The following is a 22,063-nucleotide window of genomic DNA, read 5'->3' on the forward strand; positions in this document are numbered from 1 at the left end:
ATCAATGGAATAGAAATGAGATTCCAAAAATAAATCCTTACATTTACAGTCAGTTGATTTTTTTTTTTTCTGCGGTACGCGGGCCTCTCACTGCTGTGGCCCCTCCCGCTGCGGAGCACAGGCTCCAGACACGCAGGCCCAGCGGCCATGGCCCAAGGGCCCAGCTGCTCCGCGGCACGTGGGATCCTCCTGGACCGGGGCACGAACCCGCGCCCCCTGCATTGGCAGGCGGACTCTCAACCACCATGCCACCAGGGAGGCCCCAGTCAGTTGATTTTTGACAAGAAAATTCAAGGAAGAAAGAATGGTCTTTTCAACAAATTGTGTTGACACAACAGGATATCCATATGTAAAGAATGAATTTCAATCCTACCTCACAGCAAACACAAAAATTAACTCAAAATGGATCAAAGACATAAATTTAAGAGCTAAAACTACAGAATTCTTAGAAGAAAATATAGAAGTAAATCTCTGTAACCTTGGATTAGATAATGGTTTGACATCAAAGTATAAGCAACAAAAGAAAAAATAAATGAATTGGACATCAAAATTGAAAACCTTTATGCATCAAAGGATACCATTAAAAATTGAAAAGACAGCTCACAGAATGGTAAGAAATATTTCCAAATCACATATATGTTAGTGACTTGTATCTAGAATATATAAAGAACTTTTAAAATTCAGTACTAAAAAGCAGCAAGGGAAAAGCAACTAGTAACATACAAGAGAACTCTCATAAAAATGTCAGCTGACTTTTCAGCTGAAATATGCAGACCAGAAGGGAGCAGGATGATATATTTAAAATGATGAAAGGAAAAAAACTACAATCAAGAACAACCAGCAAGGCCATCACTCAGATTTGAAGGAGAGATAAAGAGTTTTAAAGACAAGAAAAAACTATAAAAGTTCAGGACCACTAAACTACTTTAGAAAATAATGTTAAAAAAAACTTCTCTAAGTAGAAAAGAATAGGCCACAACTAGAAATGTTAAAAGTATTAAAGAAAAAATGTCATTTGCAAAGGCACAGTAAAGATACAAGTTCAACCACTAATAAAGCAAGGTTAAAAGACAAAGTAGTCAAATCACCTAATATATCCACAATAAGTAGTTAAGATACACACAAAACAAAAGGATATAAAACATGATGTCACAAAAAGTGAACAGTGGGGTGAGGTGGGGAGAGTAAAAATGCAGAGTGGTTAAAATGTGTCTGAAATTAAGAGATCAGAAACTTAAAATAATCACATATATATGTAGATTTCTATAAATAAACCTCCTGGCACACACAAACAAAATTCTATAAGAGATACACACACACACAAAAGAAAGGAATCTAAACATAACACTAAATATAGTCATCAAATCACAAGGGAAGAGAGAAAGAAGAAACAAAAAACAACTACAAAAACCAACCAGAATACAATTAACAAAATGGCAGTTAAGTACACACCTATCAATAATTACTTTAAAGGTAAATGGACTAAATGCTCCAATCAGAATACACAGAGTGGCTGAATGGGTAAAAAACAAGGATACAAAGGATCATACAAGATAACTATAATTATATGCCAATAAAATGGGCAACCTGTAAGCACTGGATATATTCCTAGGAAATACAATCTCCCAAGGCTGAATCAGGAAGAAATAGAATATATAAACAGACTGATTACCAATAATGAAATAGAGTCAGTAATAAAAATTTTACCAAATAGTAAACAAAAGTTAACACCTATCATTCTCAAACTATTCCAAAAAATTGAAAAATTCAAAGTAAAGGTTTCCAAACACATTCTACAGGCCAGTATCACCCTGTTAAAACCAGACAAAGACACCACCAAAAAAAGAAAATGACAAGCCACTATGGCTGATGAACATAGATGTAAATATCCCAAACAAAATATTAGCAGGCTGAAGTCAATGACACATTAAAAAGATCATACACCACAATCAAGTGGGATTTATCCTAGGGATGCAAGGACAGGTCAGTATCAACAAATCAATCAATGTGATATCCCACATTAATAAATTGAAATAAAAATGACATGATCATCTCAATATATGCAGGAAAACCTTTTCTCTCAACATCCATTTATGATAAAAATTCTCAACAATGTAGGTATAGAGGGAACATACCTCAGCATAACAAAAACCATATATGACAAGCTGCAGCTAATGCTGCATCATACTCACGTATGATGCAACATCATACTCATGTATAATGTAACATCATACTCAATGTTCAAAAGCTGAAAGCTTTTCTTCTAAGATCAGGAAACAAAACAAGGATGCCCACTCTTTCCACTTTTATTCAACACAGTATTGGAATTCCTAGTTACAGCAATCAGACAAGAAAAAGAAATAAAAGGCATCCAAACCAGAAAGAAAGAAGTAAAACTCACTGTTTGCAGATGACATGATACTATATACAGAAAACTGTAAAGACACCACCAAAAAAACTATTAGAACTTATAATTAAATTCAGTAAAAAAAAGTTTCAGGATACGAAATAATTTGGGGATTGACATGTACACACTGCTGTATTTAAAACAGATAACCAGGACTTCCGTGGTGGCACAGTGGTTAAGAATCCACCTGCCAATGCAGGGGACACGGGTTTAAGCCCTGGTCAAGGAAGATCCCACATGCCACGGAGCAACTAAGCCCTTGCTCCACAATTACTGAGCCTGTGCTCTACAGCCCATGAGCCACAACTACTGAGCCCATGTGCCACAACTACTGAAGCCCGTGGCTAGTGTCTGTGCTCTGAAACAAGAGAAGCCACCGCAAGGAGAAGCCCGTGCACCGCAACAAAGAGCAGCCCCTGCTCACCGCAACTAGAGAAAGCCCACGTGCAGCAACGAAGACCCAATGCAGCTAGAAATAAATAAATAAATAGATAGATAGATAGATAACCAACAAGGACCTACTGTATAGCACAGGGAACTCTGCTCAATATTCTTTAACAACCTAAATGGGAAAATAATTTGAAAAAGAATAGATATATGTATACGTATAACTGAATCACTTTGCTGTACACCTGAAACTAACACAACATTGTTGATCAACTATACTCCAATATAAAATAAAAATTAAAAAATTAATATACAGAAATCTGTCGCTGGGCTTCCCTGGTGGCGCAGTGGTTGAGAATCCGCCTGCCAATGCAGGGGACACGCGTTCGATCCCTGGTCTGGGAAGACCCCACATGCCACGGAGCAACTAAGCCCGTGCACCACAACTACTGAGCCTGTGAGCCACAACTACTGAGCCCGCGTGCCACACGCTGCAACAAAGAGTAGCTCCCGTTTGCCGCAACTAGAGAAAGCCCGTGTGCAGCAATGAAGACCCAACACAGCCAAAAATAAATAAATTAAAAAAAAAAAGAAATCTGTTGCTTTTCTATACACTAACAACAAACTATCAGAAAGAGAAATGTAAAAACAATCCCAGTTACAACTGCATCAAAAAGAATAAAATACATGGTAATAAATTTAATCAAAGACATGAAAGACCGATACTCTGAAAACCATAGGACATTGAGGAAATAAACTAAAAATGATAAAAATAAATACAAATACATACAGTGCTCATGGATTGGAAGAATTAATATCTTTATTTTTAAAAATTTTTATTGGAGTACAGTTGATTTACAATGTTGTGTTAGTTTCAGTTACTTTTTTAAAATAATTAATATCCTTAAAATGTCCATACTACCCAAAACAATCTACAGATTCACTGCAATCTATCAAAATATCAATGGCATTTTTCACAAAACTAGAACAAATAATCCTAAACTTTTTATGGAAACACAAAAGACCCTAAATAGCCAAAGCAATGTTGAACAAGTAGAACAAAGGTGGAGGTATCATGCTCCCTGATTTTAAACTAAACTACAAAGCTACAGTCATCAAAACAGCATGGTACTGGCATAAAAATACACACATAGATCAATGAAACAGAAGAGAAAGCCCAGTAATAAACTCATGCTTATGTGGTCAATTTACCTATGACAGAGGATGCAAGAATATACAGTGGGAAAAGACAATCTATTCAATAAATGGTATTGGAAAAACTGGTCAGCTACCTGCAGAAGAATCAAACTGGACTACTTTCTCACACCATATACAATAATAAACTCAAAATGGATTAAAGACTTAAACATAAGACCTGAAACCATAATACTCCTGGAAGAAAACATAGACAGTATGCTCTTTGTCATTGCCTTTGTCATCAACAAAATGAAAAGGCACCCTATTGAATGGGAGAAGACGTTTGCACACAATATATCTCATAAGGGGTTAACAGCCAAAATAGACAAAGAACTCATACAATGCAACATGACAAAAACAAACAGCCTGATTAAAAAAAAAAATGGGCAGAGGACTTGCATAGACATTTTTCCAAAGAAGACAGATACCACCAGGCACATAAAAAAGATGCTCAACATCACTAGCCATCAGGGAAATGAAAATCAAACCCACAATGAGATATCACCTCACACTTGCAGAATGGCTATTATCAAAAAGACAACAAATAACAAGTGCTGGTTTGAATGTAGAGAAAGTGAATCCTCATGTACCACTGGTGGGAATATAAGTAGTGCAGCTGCTCTGGAAAACAGTATGACGGTTCCTCAAAAATAAAAACAGAACACCGATATGATCCAGCAATTCCACTTCTGGGTGTTTTTTCCAAAGAAAACAAAAACACTAATTCAAAAAGATATATGCACCCCGATATTCATTGTAGCAGGATTTATAATAAACAAGATATGGAAGCATCCTAAGTGCCCATGAATAGATGAATGGATAAAGAAGATGTGATATATGCATGTATATATGTATATGTGTGTGTGTATATATATATATATATATATATATACACACACACACACACGCGCACACACACACACATATTACTGAGCCATAAAAAAAACTGAAATCTTGCTACTTACAACACATGGATGGACCTAGAGGGTATTTTACTAAGTGAAATATATCAGACAGAGAAAGACAAATACCATATGATTTCACTTATATGTGGAATCTAAAAAACAAAACAAGACAGAAACAGACTCACAGACACAGAGAAGAAACAGGTGGTTGCCAAGGGGGAGGGGGTAGGTGGTTCAGTGAAAGAGGCGAGGGACATTAAGGTACACACTTCCATTACAAAATACTTGAGTCACAGGGATGAAATGTACAGCATGGGGAATATAGTCAATAATATTGTAATAACTCTGTATGGTGAGAGATGATAACTAGACCTATGGACATTTTGTAACGTACAGAAATACTGAGTGCCTACGTTGTGCACCTGGCACTAACATAATGTTGCAGTCAATTATTCTTCAATGTTTAAAAAATAGGCAAAAGATATGGATACCTCACCAAAGAAGATATACGGATGACAAGCATATGAAAAGATGCTCAACATCATATGTCATTACAGAACTGTAAAGTAAAATTAACAATGAGATACGACTACATACCTATTAAAATGACTGAACTCTAAAATACTGACAAAATTAAATGCTGGAGAGAATATGGAGCAAGAGGAACTCTCATTTGTTGCTGGTGGTGAAAATGCAAAATGGTACAGCCACTTTGGAAGACAGTTACCTATTTCTAACAAAGCTAAACATAGCCTCAGCATATGATCCAACAATCACTCTATTGTATAATACATCCATACAATAGAATGTTACTCAGCAATAAACAGAAATGACATATCAGGCTTCAGAAAAACATGGAAGAGGCTTAGGTGCATATTGCTAAGTGAAAGAAGCTAATATGAAAATGCTACATACTGTATAACTCCAACTATATGATGTTCTGGCAAAATAAGTATCTAAAAATATCAGTGGTCGCCTGGGGATGGGAGGAGGGGACGAACAGGTGAAACACACAGAATTTTTAGGTCAATGAAATTATTCTGTATGATACTGTAGTGATGGATACATGACATTATGCATTTGTCAATTTTTACAGGCATACCTCCGAGATATTGCAGGTTTGGTTTCAGACCACTACAATAAAGCAAATCACACAAATTTTTAGGCTTCCCAGTGCATATAAAAGCTATGTCTACACTGTACTGTAGTCTATTAAATGTGCAATAGCATTATGTCTTAAAAAAACAATGTATACACCTTAATTAAAAAATAATGCTTAGGAGTAAGACGGGAATAAAGACACAGACCTACTAGAGCGTGGACTTGAGGATATGGGGAGGGGGAAGGGTAAGCTGGGACAAAGTGAGAGAGTGGCATGGACATATATACACTACACCAAATGTAAAATAGATAGCTAGTGGGAAGCAGCCGCATGGCACAGGGAGATCAGCTCCGTGCTTTGTGACCACCTAGAGGGGTGGGATAGGGAGGGTGGGAGGGAGACGCAAGAGGGAGGAGATATGGGAACATATGTATATGTATAACTGATTCACTTTGTTATGAAGCAGAAACTAACACACCATTGTAAAGCAATTATACTCCAATAAAGATGTTAAAAAAATATAATAATGCTGTTGAGAAAATAACATTGATAGACTTGCTGGATGCAGGGTTGCCACAATCCTTCAATTTGTAAAATACTCAATATCTGCAAAGAGCAATAAAAGGAGGTATGCCTATATAACCTAACTCAGACTTCGGTTAATAATAATGTATCAATATCACTCCATCCACTGTAACAAATATGCCACACTAACACAAAATATTAATAATAGGGAAAATTGTGTGGGAAGGGAAACTGGGGATATGGGAATTCTCTACACTTTCTGTTGAATTTTACTGTAAAGTTAAAACTTTTTCAAAAATAATGCCTATTAGTATTTTAAAAATCAAAACTTATCTTAAACAAGTGGTTGAAGTGGGAAAACAGTACAAAGTATATAACTTTTTTATTTAAAAAAGCAAACAAACAACAACAAAAAGAACAGTACCGTAGCGTGTTCACACTCCCATATATGTACGTACTTTAAACATTCAGAATCAAAATCTAGTTGGATGCACTCATCTTTGGGGGAAAGCAGCAAATGAACAGAGAAGACTCTATCATTCACACTGTAAACGTTTCAGTATTGCTTACATCTGCTTTGGAAAATATGTCTTTTCCTTTAAAAAGAATTTAAAAAGCAGGATGCAAACCTATGGCAAATATCTCATGAGAAACAAAACACTGCATGGGCTCAATCTCTGCCTCTACGAAATCAAACATGACATTTTGCTTCCCAATATTCTTCTAAGACTTTCACATACACTATCACCTTTAATCTCCATATAGGAGACTTTCATCACATTACACACAAGAACTCTTAAACCCCAAAAGATATAAACTTACTTAAGACTTCAGAACTAGTCAGTGCTGAACTCAGAGGTAGAATTCTAATATATTTCACTGCAATGCTGCCGCTCACTGTTGAGTTCCACGTTTGGAGTTAAGTCATGGTTCTGACAGTTATTAGAGGCTAATCCTCAGCATCTTAACATTTTCCAAGCCTCAGTTTCCTCCTTTCCAATATTTGAAAAATATTCCCAGTGTTTTATAAACTTGTTAAATTTTGTATGTATAACAGGTGGGACATTGCTAAAGAGTAGCCATTACTATACTACATATAAAATGCTGGGCATCCCTGAACATTATACCTATATTGCTTCTAACGTGACATTCAAAAGCTTGACATTTAGTATCTACTAAGGCCGAACATTATTATTCTCTATAATACAGCAATTCCACTCCTAGGTATTCACTCCACTGAAACGCACATACATGTCCATCAAAATGGACACATGTTCACTGAATGCTCAGAGCACTATTCCTAAGAGTCCTAAACTGAGAACTACCAAATGTCCATAGGCAATAAAATCGTCAAATACATTTATGATCACAAAATGAAATAGTATTTGGCAGTGATAATGAACAATCTACAACTACGCCCAACAAAACGATGAATCTCACAAACGTAATGAATGTTGAGCGAAAGCAGACACTAAAAAAGGCACACTGAAGGATTCATCACCATAAAATGCAGAGTTGGGAAAAACTAGCCCGTTTTGTTGGACTCGGATAGAGCACCTTGGGGAAGGGAAAGTGACTGGAGCAGAAATGAGGGTGGCTTCTGGAGAAGTAATGATGTTTCTGGATCCTTGTGCTTGGTTACCCCAAGTATGTTTGGGTTGTGAAATTCACTAAAATACACACTTAGAATTTATGCACTTTTTGTGTGTGTGTATAACTCATTAAAAGTTAGAAAAAGAAAAGGTTGTCCTTTTCCATGGAGAGGCTGGAATTCTTGGTATTCTACCTAAAGTCATTCAGCTCTGGTTTCACCACGAATCCATACCCAACAAGTTTCACTCCCACGAGGGAGAGGTTTGAGAAGAGGCGTATACGCGGGCGGGTTGGGTGCCACAGCCAGACAACAGGACATCCCGGTAGGCCCCGCCCCGGGCCTAGAGAACAACCTAGCGCTTTTACCTCAGACGAGTCGGTACCGCGGCAGTGCGCCGGGGATGGCGGTGACAGTGACGCTGGAGCCCGCGGGCCGCTGCCGCTGGGACGAGCCCGTGCGCATCGCCGTGCGCGGCCTGGCCCCGGGACAGCCAGTCACGCTGCGCGCGTCCCTGCGCGACGAGAAGGACGCGCTCTTCCGAGCCCACGCGCGCTACTGCGCCGACGCCCACGGCCAGCTGGACCTCGAGCGCGCGCCCGCGCTGGGCGGCAGCTTCGCGGGGCTCGAGCCCATGGGGCTCCTCTGGGCTCTGGAGCCCGAGAAGCCTTTTTGGCGGTTTCTGAAGCGGGACGTGCAGACGCCCTTCGCCGTGGAGCTGGAGGTGCTCGATGGCCACGACCCTGACGCCCAGCGGCTCCTGGGCCGGGCGGTGCACGAGCGCGACTTCCTGGCGCCGGGGGTGCGGCGTGAGCCAGTGCGCGCGGGCCGGGTGCGCGCCACGCTCTTCCTGCCGCCGGGTAAGGCTGGGGTGCTGGGACTTCGACAGCATGTTCCCTGGGCTGCCTTGGTTTCTGATACCGCCTCCCAGGGAGTTTGGCTTGGGAGCACGGTCAGAAGAAGCGGATGTTGACTAAATCAGAGACCTGACGGCCACATTGGAGGCTTTTGATATGTTCCACACTATGCTACGAGTTTTGCTTGCATTATCTCATTTAATCTCTATATTGTCCCAATGAGGTGGATACTGTTATTATGCAGATAAAAAAAAAAAAGACTGGATGGGATCGGTAGGTTCACTTTGCTATTAATAACTACGCTACAGATCTCTACAGGCATCAGCTGATCGCTTTTAACTAAATGATGATGGTCAAGGAATCTATTGCCATGTCTCCTTTCTGTAGTGTCCTGGGTACACTGGGCCCCTTACCCACTTTTTCATGTTCCTCTCTACCACAGAGCACTTTTGAGACTTCACTGCCTTCCTCACCTGAAGCCTCGCCTGGTATTTCTTTTTCTTTCCTCTAAGTTGACATCTGAACCAAAAATAACGCCAAGGGTTGGTGCAACACAGTATAAAGCTTTGTTTTGATTCTTAACTCTGTGTCCAATCCTGTAACAGAACACTGCAATTCAACACTGTCTAAAAGGTAAAATTCCTCCTTCAATGATGCAGTCATTAGACTTTGTTACCCTCCCTTACAACTAAAGATTCTTAGAACCTTGGAGATAACTTGGAACTTGTATCCCTTGTCAATAATGACTCAGGAAGCCGTTTTCTTTGATTCACGGGAACCCACTAAATACTTTAGAAAGCTCTCTAAAAGGAAAGCAATTTATTTAAATTATATAATACCTTCTCTCTATAATATTACCTTCTCTAGGACCAGGACCTTTCCCAGGGATCATTGACATCTTTGGTGTTGGAGGAGCCCTGTTGGAATATCGGGCCAGCCTTCTGGCTGGCCATGGCTTTGCCACATTGGCTCTAGCTTATTGTGACTTTGAAGATCTTCCCAAGAAATTCGACACCATACACCTGGACTACTTTGAAGAAGCCCTGTGCTACATGCTTCAACACACCCAGGTTCTCCTAATGTCCTTTATCATTCTCTCTAGAACTACCTCCAGAGAGGGTGTCACTTTGCACTCACCTGTGCCAGGTGCATTGATGCTGCTCTATTCTTCTTTCACAGAGATTTCTTCTACTCCACTTTCTTTGTCAGATGGATTAATATTGCAGAATTCACTGTAAAATTCATGTGATATTTTATTTTAGGGAATTATGTAGTAATATTAAAATTTCTTTTGCAAGTGGAGTTTCTAAATTTTTAGCTTTGCATGCTTTTTAATCTTTATTCTGATAGCAGAGTATGTTCTCAGATTTTGATCAAAACTTGTCCACCCATTTCATAAGCTTAGAACCACTCAGTTGGACTCTGAAGTTTTACTTTGTTTCTATAAAGTTAATGATTTGTCAATATATACTTAGATGGGGTCTGATGAAAGACTCACTTCTTGGAACAGAATTTGGTTCCACACAGATGCCCAGGAACGTTGATGCTTTAATTCAACCTGAATGAAGCTCTGAAATTGACAGGCTCCAATGACTCAGCATTCTCTAGTGGATGACTCTCTGGAAGTTTGCAACCAATTCCCAAATTTGCCAGTGAGTTTAAGATTTGTTTGCCGTGTGACCAGCACGATAGTCTCTACATGGGAAGAAACTCTGTCAGCTGATGTTGAGTCTCTTGTGGCCAATTCACAAATTAAAGCTAGCAGCATCTCTAGTCACATTTAGAAAAACATTTTTCTGTTGGGTAGGTTCTTGACTTTTGACTCTTGTCCCTTCTTTTCTTACAGGTAAAGGGCCCTGGCATTGGACTTCTGGGCATTTCTTTAGGGGCTGATATTTGTCTCTCCATGGCCTCATTTTTGAAGAACATCTCAGCTACAGTTTCCATCAATGGATCTGGCTTCAATGGAAACAAAGCCATATACTACAAGGAGAATAGCATTCCACCACTGGGCCATGACCTAAGGAGAATGAAGGTAGCTTTTTCAGGCCTCCTGGACATTGTGGATATAAGGAATGATATTGTAGGGGGGTGTGAGAACCCCTGCATGATTCCAATAGAGAAGGCCCAGGGGCCCATCCTCTTCATTGTTGGTCAGGATGACCATAACTGGAGGAGCGAGTTATACGCCCAGATAGCCTCTGAACGGTTACAGGCCCATGGAAAGGAAAAACCCCAGATCATCTCTTACCCTGGGACTGGGCATTACATTGAGCCTCCTTACTTTCCCATGTGCCCAGCTTCCCTACACAAATTATTGGACAAACCTGTGATCTGGGGTGGGGAGCCCAGGGCTCATTCTAAGGCCCAGGTAGATGCTTGGAAGCAAATTCTAACCTTCTTCACCAAACACCTTGGAGCTTGCCCCAAATTGTAATGCCCCAAATTGTAATTGGTCTGTTATTGATAGGAGAGATTCAAGGTCAGATTTTAGTGTTTAATAATCTTATGTGAATCACTTGTCCCCTGGATAACATTAAATTCATGTCATTGGTATTAATGCTATATTTTAGTTTACTTTTTTGAGATTAATTTTGTCATTAATTTTTCTAATGTAACAAATGCCTATTGTAGAAGATCCAATTAGAAGTATACAATACTAAATAGTAAAAAGTATCAACGCTATTAAAATTTGTGTTTTCATCTAGATTTTTTTACTTAACACTTTGAGGCACAGATGAAATTTAAAGCTGAACAAATACTGGGCTACTTTTTCCATCACTGGGAGAGAATGGCCATTCAGTGTTTGCTACTGGTTCAACTACTGGTAGCAGGGTAGAGGGATAGAGGGATAGCCAGACTGACCTTTTTCTCACGGAGATTAGAGAAGAATCCTCTGAGAGGAGTTATGGTAAAAAGGGGATCATCTGGCTCTGGATGGTCAAGTCAAAACTCTTGTTCCAAAGGTGATTGACTATGAGCTATTTTCCTTTTTGCTTCCTGGCTCTAACAACAGACTTTGGAAAATCATACAGTGACATTCTTAGAGGCATCATCATCACTTTCTCTGACATCAAGGCTACAAAGTATTGTGTATTTGAAGAGATAATGGCTGAGAATTTTCTAAAGCTGACAAAGACATCAGCCACATATTCCAACAGCACTATGTCTTAGTCAGCTCAGGCTTCTGTAACAAAATACCATAGATGGGGTGGCTTAAACAACAGACATTTATTTCTCACAGTTCTGGAGGCTGGGAAGTCCAAGATCAACGTTCTGGCAGATTCAGTTCCTGGTGGCGCCTCTTCCTGGCTTACAGACGGCTGCCTTCTTCCTGTGTCCTTACCTGGCAGGGAGAGAGAGGGAGCTCCAGTTTCTCTTCCTCATTTCATAAGGACACTAATCCCATCATGGGGGCTTCACTCTCATGACCTCATTTAAACCTAACAACCTCCCAAAGGTTCTACCTTCAAATACCATCACATTGGGGTTTCGGATTTCAACATATGAGTTTTGAGGGGACACATTCAGTTCATAACAACCATAAACATCAAGCAAGTTAACCATATTTAACACATCACAGAAAAATTGTTTGTGGCAGTTTTATAACATAGAATTTATAACATAAATTCTTTGACATTTCTGCCACCAAGAGGTGGGAGATCTATGTCCCCTCCCCTCAAATCTGGATGGGTTTCTGACTGCCTCAGTAGAGTACAGCAGAACTGATGCTTTATGATTTCAGAAGGTAGGTCGTAAAGGCCATGAAGGTGATCCCACCTTGCTTGCTGGGAACAACTGCTCTTGGTGCCCTGAGCCACCCTAAGAAGTTTTACAACTTTGAGGCTGTGATGCTGTGAGGAAGCGCCAAATGCACGGAGAGGCCAACTGTAAGCTCTTCCTGTAATAGTCCCAAATGAGCTCAACCTTTGAGTCATCTCAGCCCAAGTACAGGGATGTGACTGAAAAAACCTCAAGATGATTCTAGCCCCCAGCCATTTGAATCTTCCCAGTGAAGGCTTTAGATATCCTGAAGCAGAGAAGAGTTGTCCCAGTCAAGCACTGTCCAAATTGTGGATCTGTGAACAAAATATTGTTTTATGTGACTGTGTTTTGGGGGGCGTTTCAGTTATCTATTGCTTTGTAACAAACCACCCCAAAACACAGTGGCTTAAAACATTAACCATTCTCGGATTTCCCTGGTGGCACAGTGGTTAAGAATCCGCCTGCCAATGCAGGGGACATGGGTTCAAGCCCTGGTCCGGGAAGATCCCACATGCTGCAGAGCAACTAAGCCCGTGTGCCATAACTACTGTGCCTGCACACCACAACTACTGAAACCTGCGCCTAGAGCCCGTGCTCCACAAGAGAAGCCACCACATTGAGAAGCCTGCGCAGCACAACAAAGAGTAGCCCCCGCTGTCTGCAACTAGAGAAAAGCCCACGCACAGCAAAGATGCAGCCAAAAATAAATAAATAAATAAATTTATTTTTTAAAAACTTAACCATTAATTTTTCTCACTCACATGGCAGGCAAGTTGGTATTGGCTGTCAGCTAAGATCTCAGGCAGGGCTATGGTTCACAGGTCTCAGTTCTCTCCTTGTGGGCCTTTACAATGGCTAACTGGGCTGGGTTCCAAAAGTGAGCATCCCAACGTAGCAAAGCTGAATTGTATGGCATGTTTTTGACCTAGTCTTGGAAGCTACATAGCATCACTCTTGCTGTACACTACTGGTCAAGGCAATCACAAAGACCCACCAAGTTCAAGGAGAACATAGAGTTCACCTCTCAAAAGGAGAGTGGAAAGATTCTAGAAGAGCAGGTGGAATGGGAAACATTGTGACCACCTTTTGGAAAATCTGCCTTCTAGCCACAATGGCTCACATTCCTCCCCCCTGTAAAATATGGTCATCTCTCCTTTAAAGCCCGCCCCCGCCCAAAGTTTCATTCCATTATAGCATCATGCTCAGGCTCAAAGTCTAAGATTGTATCATTTATATCAGGTCCAGGTGCAGATGAAGTTCCCCAGGTATAATTCCTTGGGTATAGCTCCTTGAGTATCTTTCTTCTCAATCTGAAGATCTGTGAACTAAAGAGACAAGTTAGCTGTCCACATACAGAGACATCCAGAATACGATGGTAGGCAGGTATAAGATAATTCTTACAGATATTCCTGTTCAATAATGGGGAATATGGGAGGCGCACGACACTCACTGGCCCCTAGCCATTCTGAAATCCAGCTGAGAACATGTTGCCAATTCTTCCATTGGTGCTCAGTTTACTCTCTGTGAGTTGTTCTCTGTAGCTCTTGGTTCCACCCTCTGAGTTGAAACCTGTATTTCCCATAAGAAAATTAAATTAGCAAAAAAAGCCTCCTGGATCTGCTTCCTGGATGAAAAAGATGAGGCATCCAAAGATCTCTTTTTATTTTGCACTGTTTCTATCTCTTTTAGTTCAAACTCATTGTGCTTCCACCAGAACCATTCTCTTAAGAATTATGTAGGTTTTCTAAAAAATATCAGTGCGGGGGCTTCCCTGGTGGCACAGTGGTTGAGAGTCTGCCTGCCGATGCAGGGGATACGGGTTCGTGCCCCAGTCCGGGAAGATCCCACATGCCGCGGAGCGGCTGAGCTGGTGAGCCATGGCCGCTGAGCCTGCGCGTCTGGAGCCTGTGCTCCGCAACGGGAGAGGCCACAACAGTGAGTGATATATATCAGTGGCTAGATATATATCAATATATAGATATATATATCAGTGGGGTTCACTTCCTTAGACAACACACCACTACAAATCTGTTTGAGATAGGAACTTTTCTATCTGGGGCTCCTTGGGAGAATGCTGCAGGCAAACATCCTTAAGATTCCCATAAATTCTGTTATATAATAGACAGGATCTGTTAAGTACACCTTAAAATCTTTAGAGGACCTTTGTCATTCTGAAATGTTCTATGAAGCACTACCTTGAATCTTTGAGGTCTTTACAAAGTCTCTCCCACAGAGCCCCCCTAGGTTTGACTTTGCTCTGAGGTCCTGTCTTAATTATAGAATAATTACAGAATAATTTACCATCTGGAGAAGCTGGAAAGGAGAAACATTACTATTGTCAAGCTTGGCAAGTCCTTGTTGCTTCCTATTTAGCAGTTCTTAGCTCACTTCTTCCTCTTGTATATTTTGTCATAGGCAGCAAAGAGAAGCCAGGTGTCACTGTCAGTACTCAGCTGGGAAATCACTTTAGCTAGATCATTGAACTCATTAGGTATATTTACCCTTTTTCACATTACTGCAGGTGTCAGTGTTGCCTCTAGCTTCCAATAAATTTATTTTACTTTCCTTTAGGTCATCAATAATGGCCTTCATGAGTCCCTTTATAGTCTCCCTGGAGCCCTTCCAATTTCTACATGCCACCTAGTCCTAAAGCCAGTTGTGATTCCTGTGCCTATGAATTTCTCCACAGGCTGCTTGAGCTTCCTCACAGCATGATATCTGGGTTTCAAAAATGAATGGTCCAAGAGAGGAAGGCAGAAATACATGGCCTTTTTATGACTTAGCTTTGGAAGTCACATATCATTGCTTCAGCTGTACTCTACTGGTTGAGGCAGACACAGAGACATTAGGTGCAAGGAAAATGTGTATAGACTATCTCCTGATAGGGGAATGGCAAGTTTCTAGAAGGGCATGTGAGATGGGAGTTATTTGTCATAATCATCTTTGGAAAATTCAATCTGTCCACAGAATTGTTTGTTACATAGCAAAAGGCAATGGAACACTGCAGAAAAGAAAGACAAAGATTAAAAAATCTTACCCGCAACCACAGAAAAAAGTCAACCTTCAAAGAAGCAGCAGTAAGTCTAACAACTGATTTCTCCACAGCTATGATGGAAATCAGGAACCACTGAAAAACGTTTAGAGTGTCGAAAGAAAACATCTGACAACCTCAAAGCCTATTCTAGCAAAATAGATTCTTACATATGAAAGTATATATTGTTCATAAAATTGATTGAAAAAAATTTAACAGAATCAAAATAGTCATTTTCAAAAAAATAGAAATTGAGAGAATTAATATAGCATACCTGCAAGGAAAAACTAGGGTGTTCTTCAAGCAGAATGAAGATGACTCAAGATGGAAATATGGAAATGAAGGAAGAAATGGAACATAATGAAAAAGGTTAAATATGCATGTAAATATAAATATTTACAAATAACATATTGCGGGGTTTAAAATACACATAGAAAAAATGCTTGATGTAATTTCTGTCCCCTTAAATTTGTTAAGATTGTTTTCTGGCCTAGCATGTGACCTATCCTGGAGAATGTTCCATGTGCACTTGAAAAGAATGTGTACTGTGCGTTTTGGGGTGTAATATCCTATCTATTAGGTCCAACAGGTCCATTGTCTCTTGGACCCAGTGGCTTGTGAAATCCCAGTTCCCCGACCAGGGATTAAACCTGGGCAGCCAGCAGTGAAAGCGCTGAGTCCTGGACCATCAGGGAATTCCCCCATTGTCTCATTTAAGATCACTGTTGCCTTACTGATTTTCTAGCTGGATGACCTGTCCATTGATGTAAGTGGGGTGGTAAAGTCCCCAACTATTATAGTATTATTGTAAATTTCTCTCTTTATATCTGTTAATATAGCTTTGTATATTTAAGTACCCCTGTAGTGGTTGCATATACATTAACAAGTGTAATATCCTCTTCTTGTATTGATCCCTTTATCTTTGTCTTTTGTTACAGCCTTTATTTTCAGGTCTAGTTGGTGTGGTATGTGTATCACTACCCCAATTTTCTGGTTGTTTCCATTTGCATTTGCATGAAATATCTTTTTCCATCCTCTTACCCTCAGTCTGTGTGTGTCTTTAGTTCTGAAGTGAGTCTCTTGTAGACAGCATATAGATGGGTCTTGGTTTTTTTTTTAATCCAATCAGCTATGTCTTAGGAGCATTTAGTCAATTGACATTTAAAGTAACTATTGATAGGTATGTACTTATTGTCATTTTGTTTTTTGTTTTCCAGTTTTTTTTGTATTTCTTCTTCTTTTTCTTTCTTTCCTTGTGGTTTGATGATTTTCTTTAGTAGTGTGCTTGTGTTCCTTTCTCTTTAGTTTTCACGTATCTATTGTAGGTTTTCTTTTAATATATATATTTTAATTTATTTATTTTATTCTTTTTTTTTTTTGACTGTGTTGGGTCTTCGTTGCTGCATGCAGGCTTTCTCTAGTTGAGGTGAGCAGGGTCTACTCTTCATTGCAGTGTGCAGTCTTCTCGTTGCAGTGTCTTCTCTTGTTGCAGTTGCTAAGCATGGGCTACAGGCACGCGGGCTTCAGTAGTTGTGGTGTGTGGGCTCAGTAGTTGTGGCTCACAGGCTCTAGAGTGCAGGCTCAGTAGTTGTGGTGCATGGGCTTAGTTGCTCTGTGGCATGTGGGATCTTCCCAGACCAGGGCTCGAACCCATGTCCCCTTTATTGGCAGGCGGATTCCCAACCACTATGCTACCAGGGAAGCCCCTCTATTGTAGGTTTTTGATTTGAGTTTACCACAGGTTTCATATATGATGAACTATATCTAAATCTACTTGTTCTGAACTGGCAGTCATTTAAGTTCAAACACACTCTAAAAGATCTACATTTTTTATTCCCCTCACCCATATTTTGTGTTTTTGATGTCATGTTTTACATTTTCATGTTTATCCCTTAACTGTTTGTTGTAGTTATAGTTGATTTTACAGTTTATTGTCTTTGAATCTTCATACTAGCTTCTTTAAGTAAGTGGTTAATCTTCAGCTCTTACTTCATATTTTCCTTTCCTAGTGGGATTTTCCCTTTCCTATGGAATCTTACTTCTTTTCCACTTAGAGAGGACCCTTTAACATTTCTTTTAGGGTAGGTTTATTATTGATGAACTCTTTTTCTTTTTGCTTTTCTGAAAAGTTCTTTATTTCTCTAATTCTAAACAATAATCTTGCTGGGTAGAGTATCCTAGGATGAAGATTTTTCCCTTCTGGCATTTTAAATGTATCATGTCAATCTCTTCTGGCCTGCAGAAAAAATCAGCTGATGGACTTATGCAGTTTCCTTTATATATGACTCTTTGTTTTTTTTCTTGCTGACTTTAGAATTCTCTCTTTAAGTTTTTCCATTTTAATTATGATATGTCTTAGTGTGGGTCTGTTTAGGTTCATCCCTCTGTGCTTCCTGTACCTGAATATCTGTTTCCTTCTTCAGGTTTGGGGACTTTTCAGCAATAATTTCATCAAATACATTCTAGATCCCCTTCTCTCTCTCTCTCTCTTCTCCTTCTGGAACCCCTATAATGCAAATTTTGGTATGCTTGATGTTATCCCAAAGATCTCTTAAACTATTTTCATTTTTTTAATTGTTTTTTTTAAATAATAGAGCTGGGATTTTATTTTATTTTGGCCACACCGCACGGCTTGCGGGATCTCAGTTCCCTGACCAAGGGTTGAACCTGGGCCACGGCAGTGAAAGCCCAGAATCCTAACCACTAGGCCACCAGGGAACACCCATTAAATTTGTTTTTCTATTTGCTGTTCTTCTTTGGTGATTTCCATTATTCTATCTTCCCAATCACTTATGTGTTTTCTGTATCACTTAATCTGTTATTCATTCCTTCTTGTGTGTTTTTTATTCCAGTTAATGAACTCTTCATTTCTTATTGGGTCTTTTATATATATTCTAGTTCCTTGTTAAAATTCTCACTGTGTTCATCTATCCTTTTCCCTAATTCAGTTAGAATTTTTATTTGACTTTGACTTTTTTATCTGGTAAACACAACTTTCCAAAATCTATGGGATTCAGCAAAAGCAGTTCTAGGAGGGAAGTTTATAGTGATACAGGCCTTCCTGGAGAAACATGAAAAATCTAAAATAAACAACCTAATGTAAAGGAATTAGAAAAAGAACAAACACAGCCCACAGTCAGCAGAAGGAATAAAATTATGAAGATCACAGAGAAAATAAATAAAATAGAGAACAAAAAAATTAGAAAAGATCAATGAAATGAACCAAGAGCTATTTTTTTGAAAAGATAAACAAAATTAATAATCCTTTAGCCAGGCTAATCAAGAAGAAAAGAGAGAGGATCCAAATAAACAAAATAAGAAATGAAAGAGGAGAAATAACAACCAATAACCACAAGACAATACCATAAATGGTTATAAGCCAACAAACAGAACAACCTAGAAGGAATGGACAAATGTCTGGAAACGTACATTATGCCAAGACTGAATCAGGAAGAAAAAGACAACTTGAAAAGACCAATCACTAGTAGTGAAATTGAATTTGTAATTTTAAAAACTCCCAGCAAACAAAAGTCCAGTACCAGATGGCTTCACAGGGGACTTTTATCAAACATATAAAGAACAGTTTATACCTATCCTTCTCAAACTATTCCAAATAATTGAAGAGGACAAAACACTCCCAAAATCATTCTACAGGGCCACCATTACCCTGATTCCAAAACCAGACAATGACAGCACAAGAAAAAGAGAATTACAGGCCAATATCTTAGATGAATATAGATGCAAAACTCCTCAATGAAATGTTAGCAAATTGAATCCAACAATATATAAAAGGATCATATATCCCAGTAAGTGGGATTTATTTTAGGGATGCCAGGATTGTTAAATATTTGCAAATCATCAGTGTGATATACTACATTAACCATAAGAAGGATAAAAATCATATGATCATCACAATAGATGAAGAAAAATCATTTGACAAAATTCAATATCCATTCATGACAAAAACTCTCATCAGTGTTGGTATAGAAGGAACATTTCAGAAAATAATAAAGACCATTTATGACAAACCCACAGCTATCATCATACACAACAGTGAAAATCTGACAGCCTTTCTTCTAAATTCAGGAACAAGACAAGGATGCCCACTCTCACCACTTCTATTTAACATTATGTTGGAAGTCCTAGCTACAGCATCAAAAAAGAAAGAGAAATAAAAGCATCCAAATTGGAAGGGAAGAAGTAAAACTGTCACTATTTGCAGATGACATGATACTATATATAGAAAACTCTTAAAACTACTGAAAATTATTAGAATTAATAAATGAATTCAGTAAAGTTGCAGGATACAAGATTAATATACAGAAATATGTTGCGTTTCTATACGAAAATAATGAACAATCAGAAAGAGAAACAAAAAACAACCCTGCTTAAAATTACATTGAAAAAAAAATTACATTGAAAAGAATAAATTGCCTAGGAATAAACTTAACCAAGAAGATGAAAGACCTATACACTAAAAACTATGAAACATTGATGAAGAAATTTGAAGATGATATAAAGAAATGGAAAGATATCTTGTGTTCTTGAATTGAAAGAATTAATAGTTAAAATGGCCATACTCCCCAAAGCAATCTACAGGTTTAATGCAATCCCTATCAAAATATCCAAGACATTTTTCACAGAAGTAGAATAATCCTAAAATTTATATGGAAAAGCAAAAGGTCCTGAATTGCCAAAACAATCTTGAGAAAAAAGAACAAACTTAGAGGTATCATGCTCCCTGTCTTCATACTATACTATCAAGGTACAGTCATTAGAACAGCATGTACTGGCACAAAAACAGATATATAGATCAATGGAACTGAATAGGGAGCCCAGAAATAAACCTACACACCTATGGCCAATTAACCTATGACAAAGGAAGCAAAAATATACAATGACAAAAAGACAGTCTCTTCAATAAGTGGTGCTGGGAAAATTGGACAGCTACATGTAAAACAATGGAATTAGAACATTTCCTCACACAATATTAAAAAAACCCTGAAAATAGATTAAAGCCTGAAATATAAGACCTGAAACCATAAAACTACTAGAAGAAAACATAGGCAGAATGCTCTTTGACATAAATCATAGCAATATTTTTTTGGATCTGTTCCCTAAGGGAAAAGAAATAAGAGCAAAAAGAAGCAAATGGGACCTACCTAAACTTAAAAGGGTTTGCACAGCAAAGGAAACCATCAACAAAACGAAAAGGCAACCTACTGAATGGGAGAATATATTTGCAAATGATATGACCAACAAGGGGGTTATATCCAAAATACATAAACAACTCATACAACTAAATATCAAAAAGAACCCAATTAAAAAATGGTCAGAACACCTGAATAGACATTTTTCCAAAGATGATGTATAGATGGCTAACAGGCATATGAAAAGATGCTCAACATTGCTAATCACCAGAGAAATGCAAATCAAAACTACAATGAGGGCTTCCCTGGTGGCGCAGTGGTTGAGAGTCCGCCTGCCGATGCAGGGGACACGGGTTCGTGCCCCGGTCCGGGAAGATCCCACATGCCGCGGAGCGGCTGGGCCCGTGAGCCATGGCCGCTGAGCCTGCGTGTCCGGAGCCTGTGCTCCGCAACGGGAGAGGCCACAACAGTGAGAGGCCCGCGTACCGCAAAAAAACTTTTTAAAAATTTAAAAAATTAAAAAAAAAAATCTTAATAAACATAAAAAAGGTATTAGATCATGTATAGTATTGATTTCTCGTCAGAAAATTAAAAATGGACACCTTAACCTCAAGTGGCAGCAGGGACCATACCATGCAGGATATAAAGTAAAAGTATAAGATAAAAGAATTATTATATTTAAACACTGTTCTAAGATTTTATCATGGATAAATAATAAAATCCAATCTCATTGAATATTAGTCAGTTTAACCAATCTGTTTAAGCTCTGTATCTCCTACGTATATTCAAAATTGATTTATATTAGGTATTAATAATATAGCATTCACTTTGTCAAGGTGAAACAAATTTGCTGAGTACCTTGTTGAAAAGAACTCCAAGGTAAGAGAAAGCTTTTATTCTCTATTTCCTTTCCTGGTGTTGCCTTCAGCCATCCAACTTCATTCAAATATTTATTGAAAGCCTACTATGTGGCAGGCAGAGGTCTAAGCTCATGGTAAAGATGAACAAAGATAACAAAGTCTTTGCTGTCAGGAGTATTTATCCTGGTTTGGCAGTCAGAAAATAAAATGATAAATGCTATGAAGAATAAAAAGCAGAAAAAGAATACAGCATGATGAGGGAGGTAATATTTTAAATAAACCAGTC

At 38.8% G+C, this 22,063-nt stretch overlaps 1 protein-coding gene across 1 annotated transcript; it reads left to right on the forward strand.

The window, feature by feature from the left end:
- The first annotated feature begins 8,495 nt into the window (after nucleotides 1-8,495).
- Nucleotides 8,496-11,656, forward strand: ACOT4 (acyl-CoA thioesterase 4). The gene is made up of 3 exons (XM_027111718.1): nucleotides 8,496-8,974; nucleotides 9,839-10,041; nucleotides 10,818-11,656. Exons 1-3 carry the CDS (start codon nucleotides 8,518-8,520, stop codon nucleotides 11,406-11,408), a joined length of 1,251 nt encoding a protein of 416 aa, XP_026967519.1. The 5' UTR covers nucleotides 8,496-8,517; the 3' UTR covers nucleotides 11,409-11,656.
- The last annotated feature ends 10,407 nt before the right edge of the window (nucleotides 11,657-22,063 follow it).

Source organism: Aethalodelphis obliquidens, unplaced genomic scaffold, assembly GCF_003676395.1.
Source record: "Aethalodelphis obliquidens isolate GAN/ISIS:26980383/991018 unplaced genomic scaffold, ASM367639v1 scaffold10, whole genome shotgun sequence".
In the NCBI taxonomy this organism is placed as follows: Eukaryota; Metazoa; Chordata; class Mammalia; order Artiodactyla; family Delphinidae; genus Aethalodelphis; species Aethalodelphis obliquidens.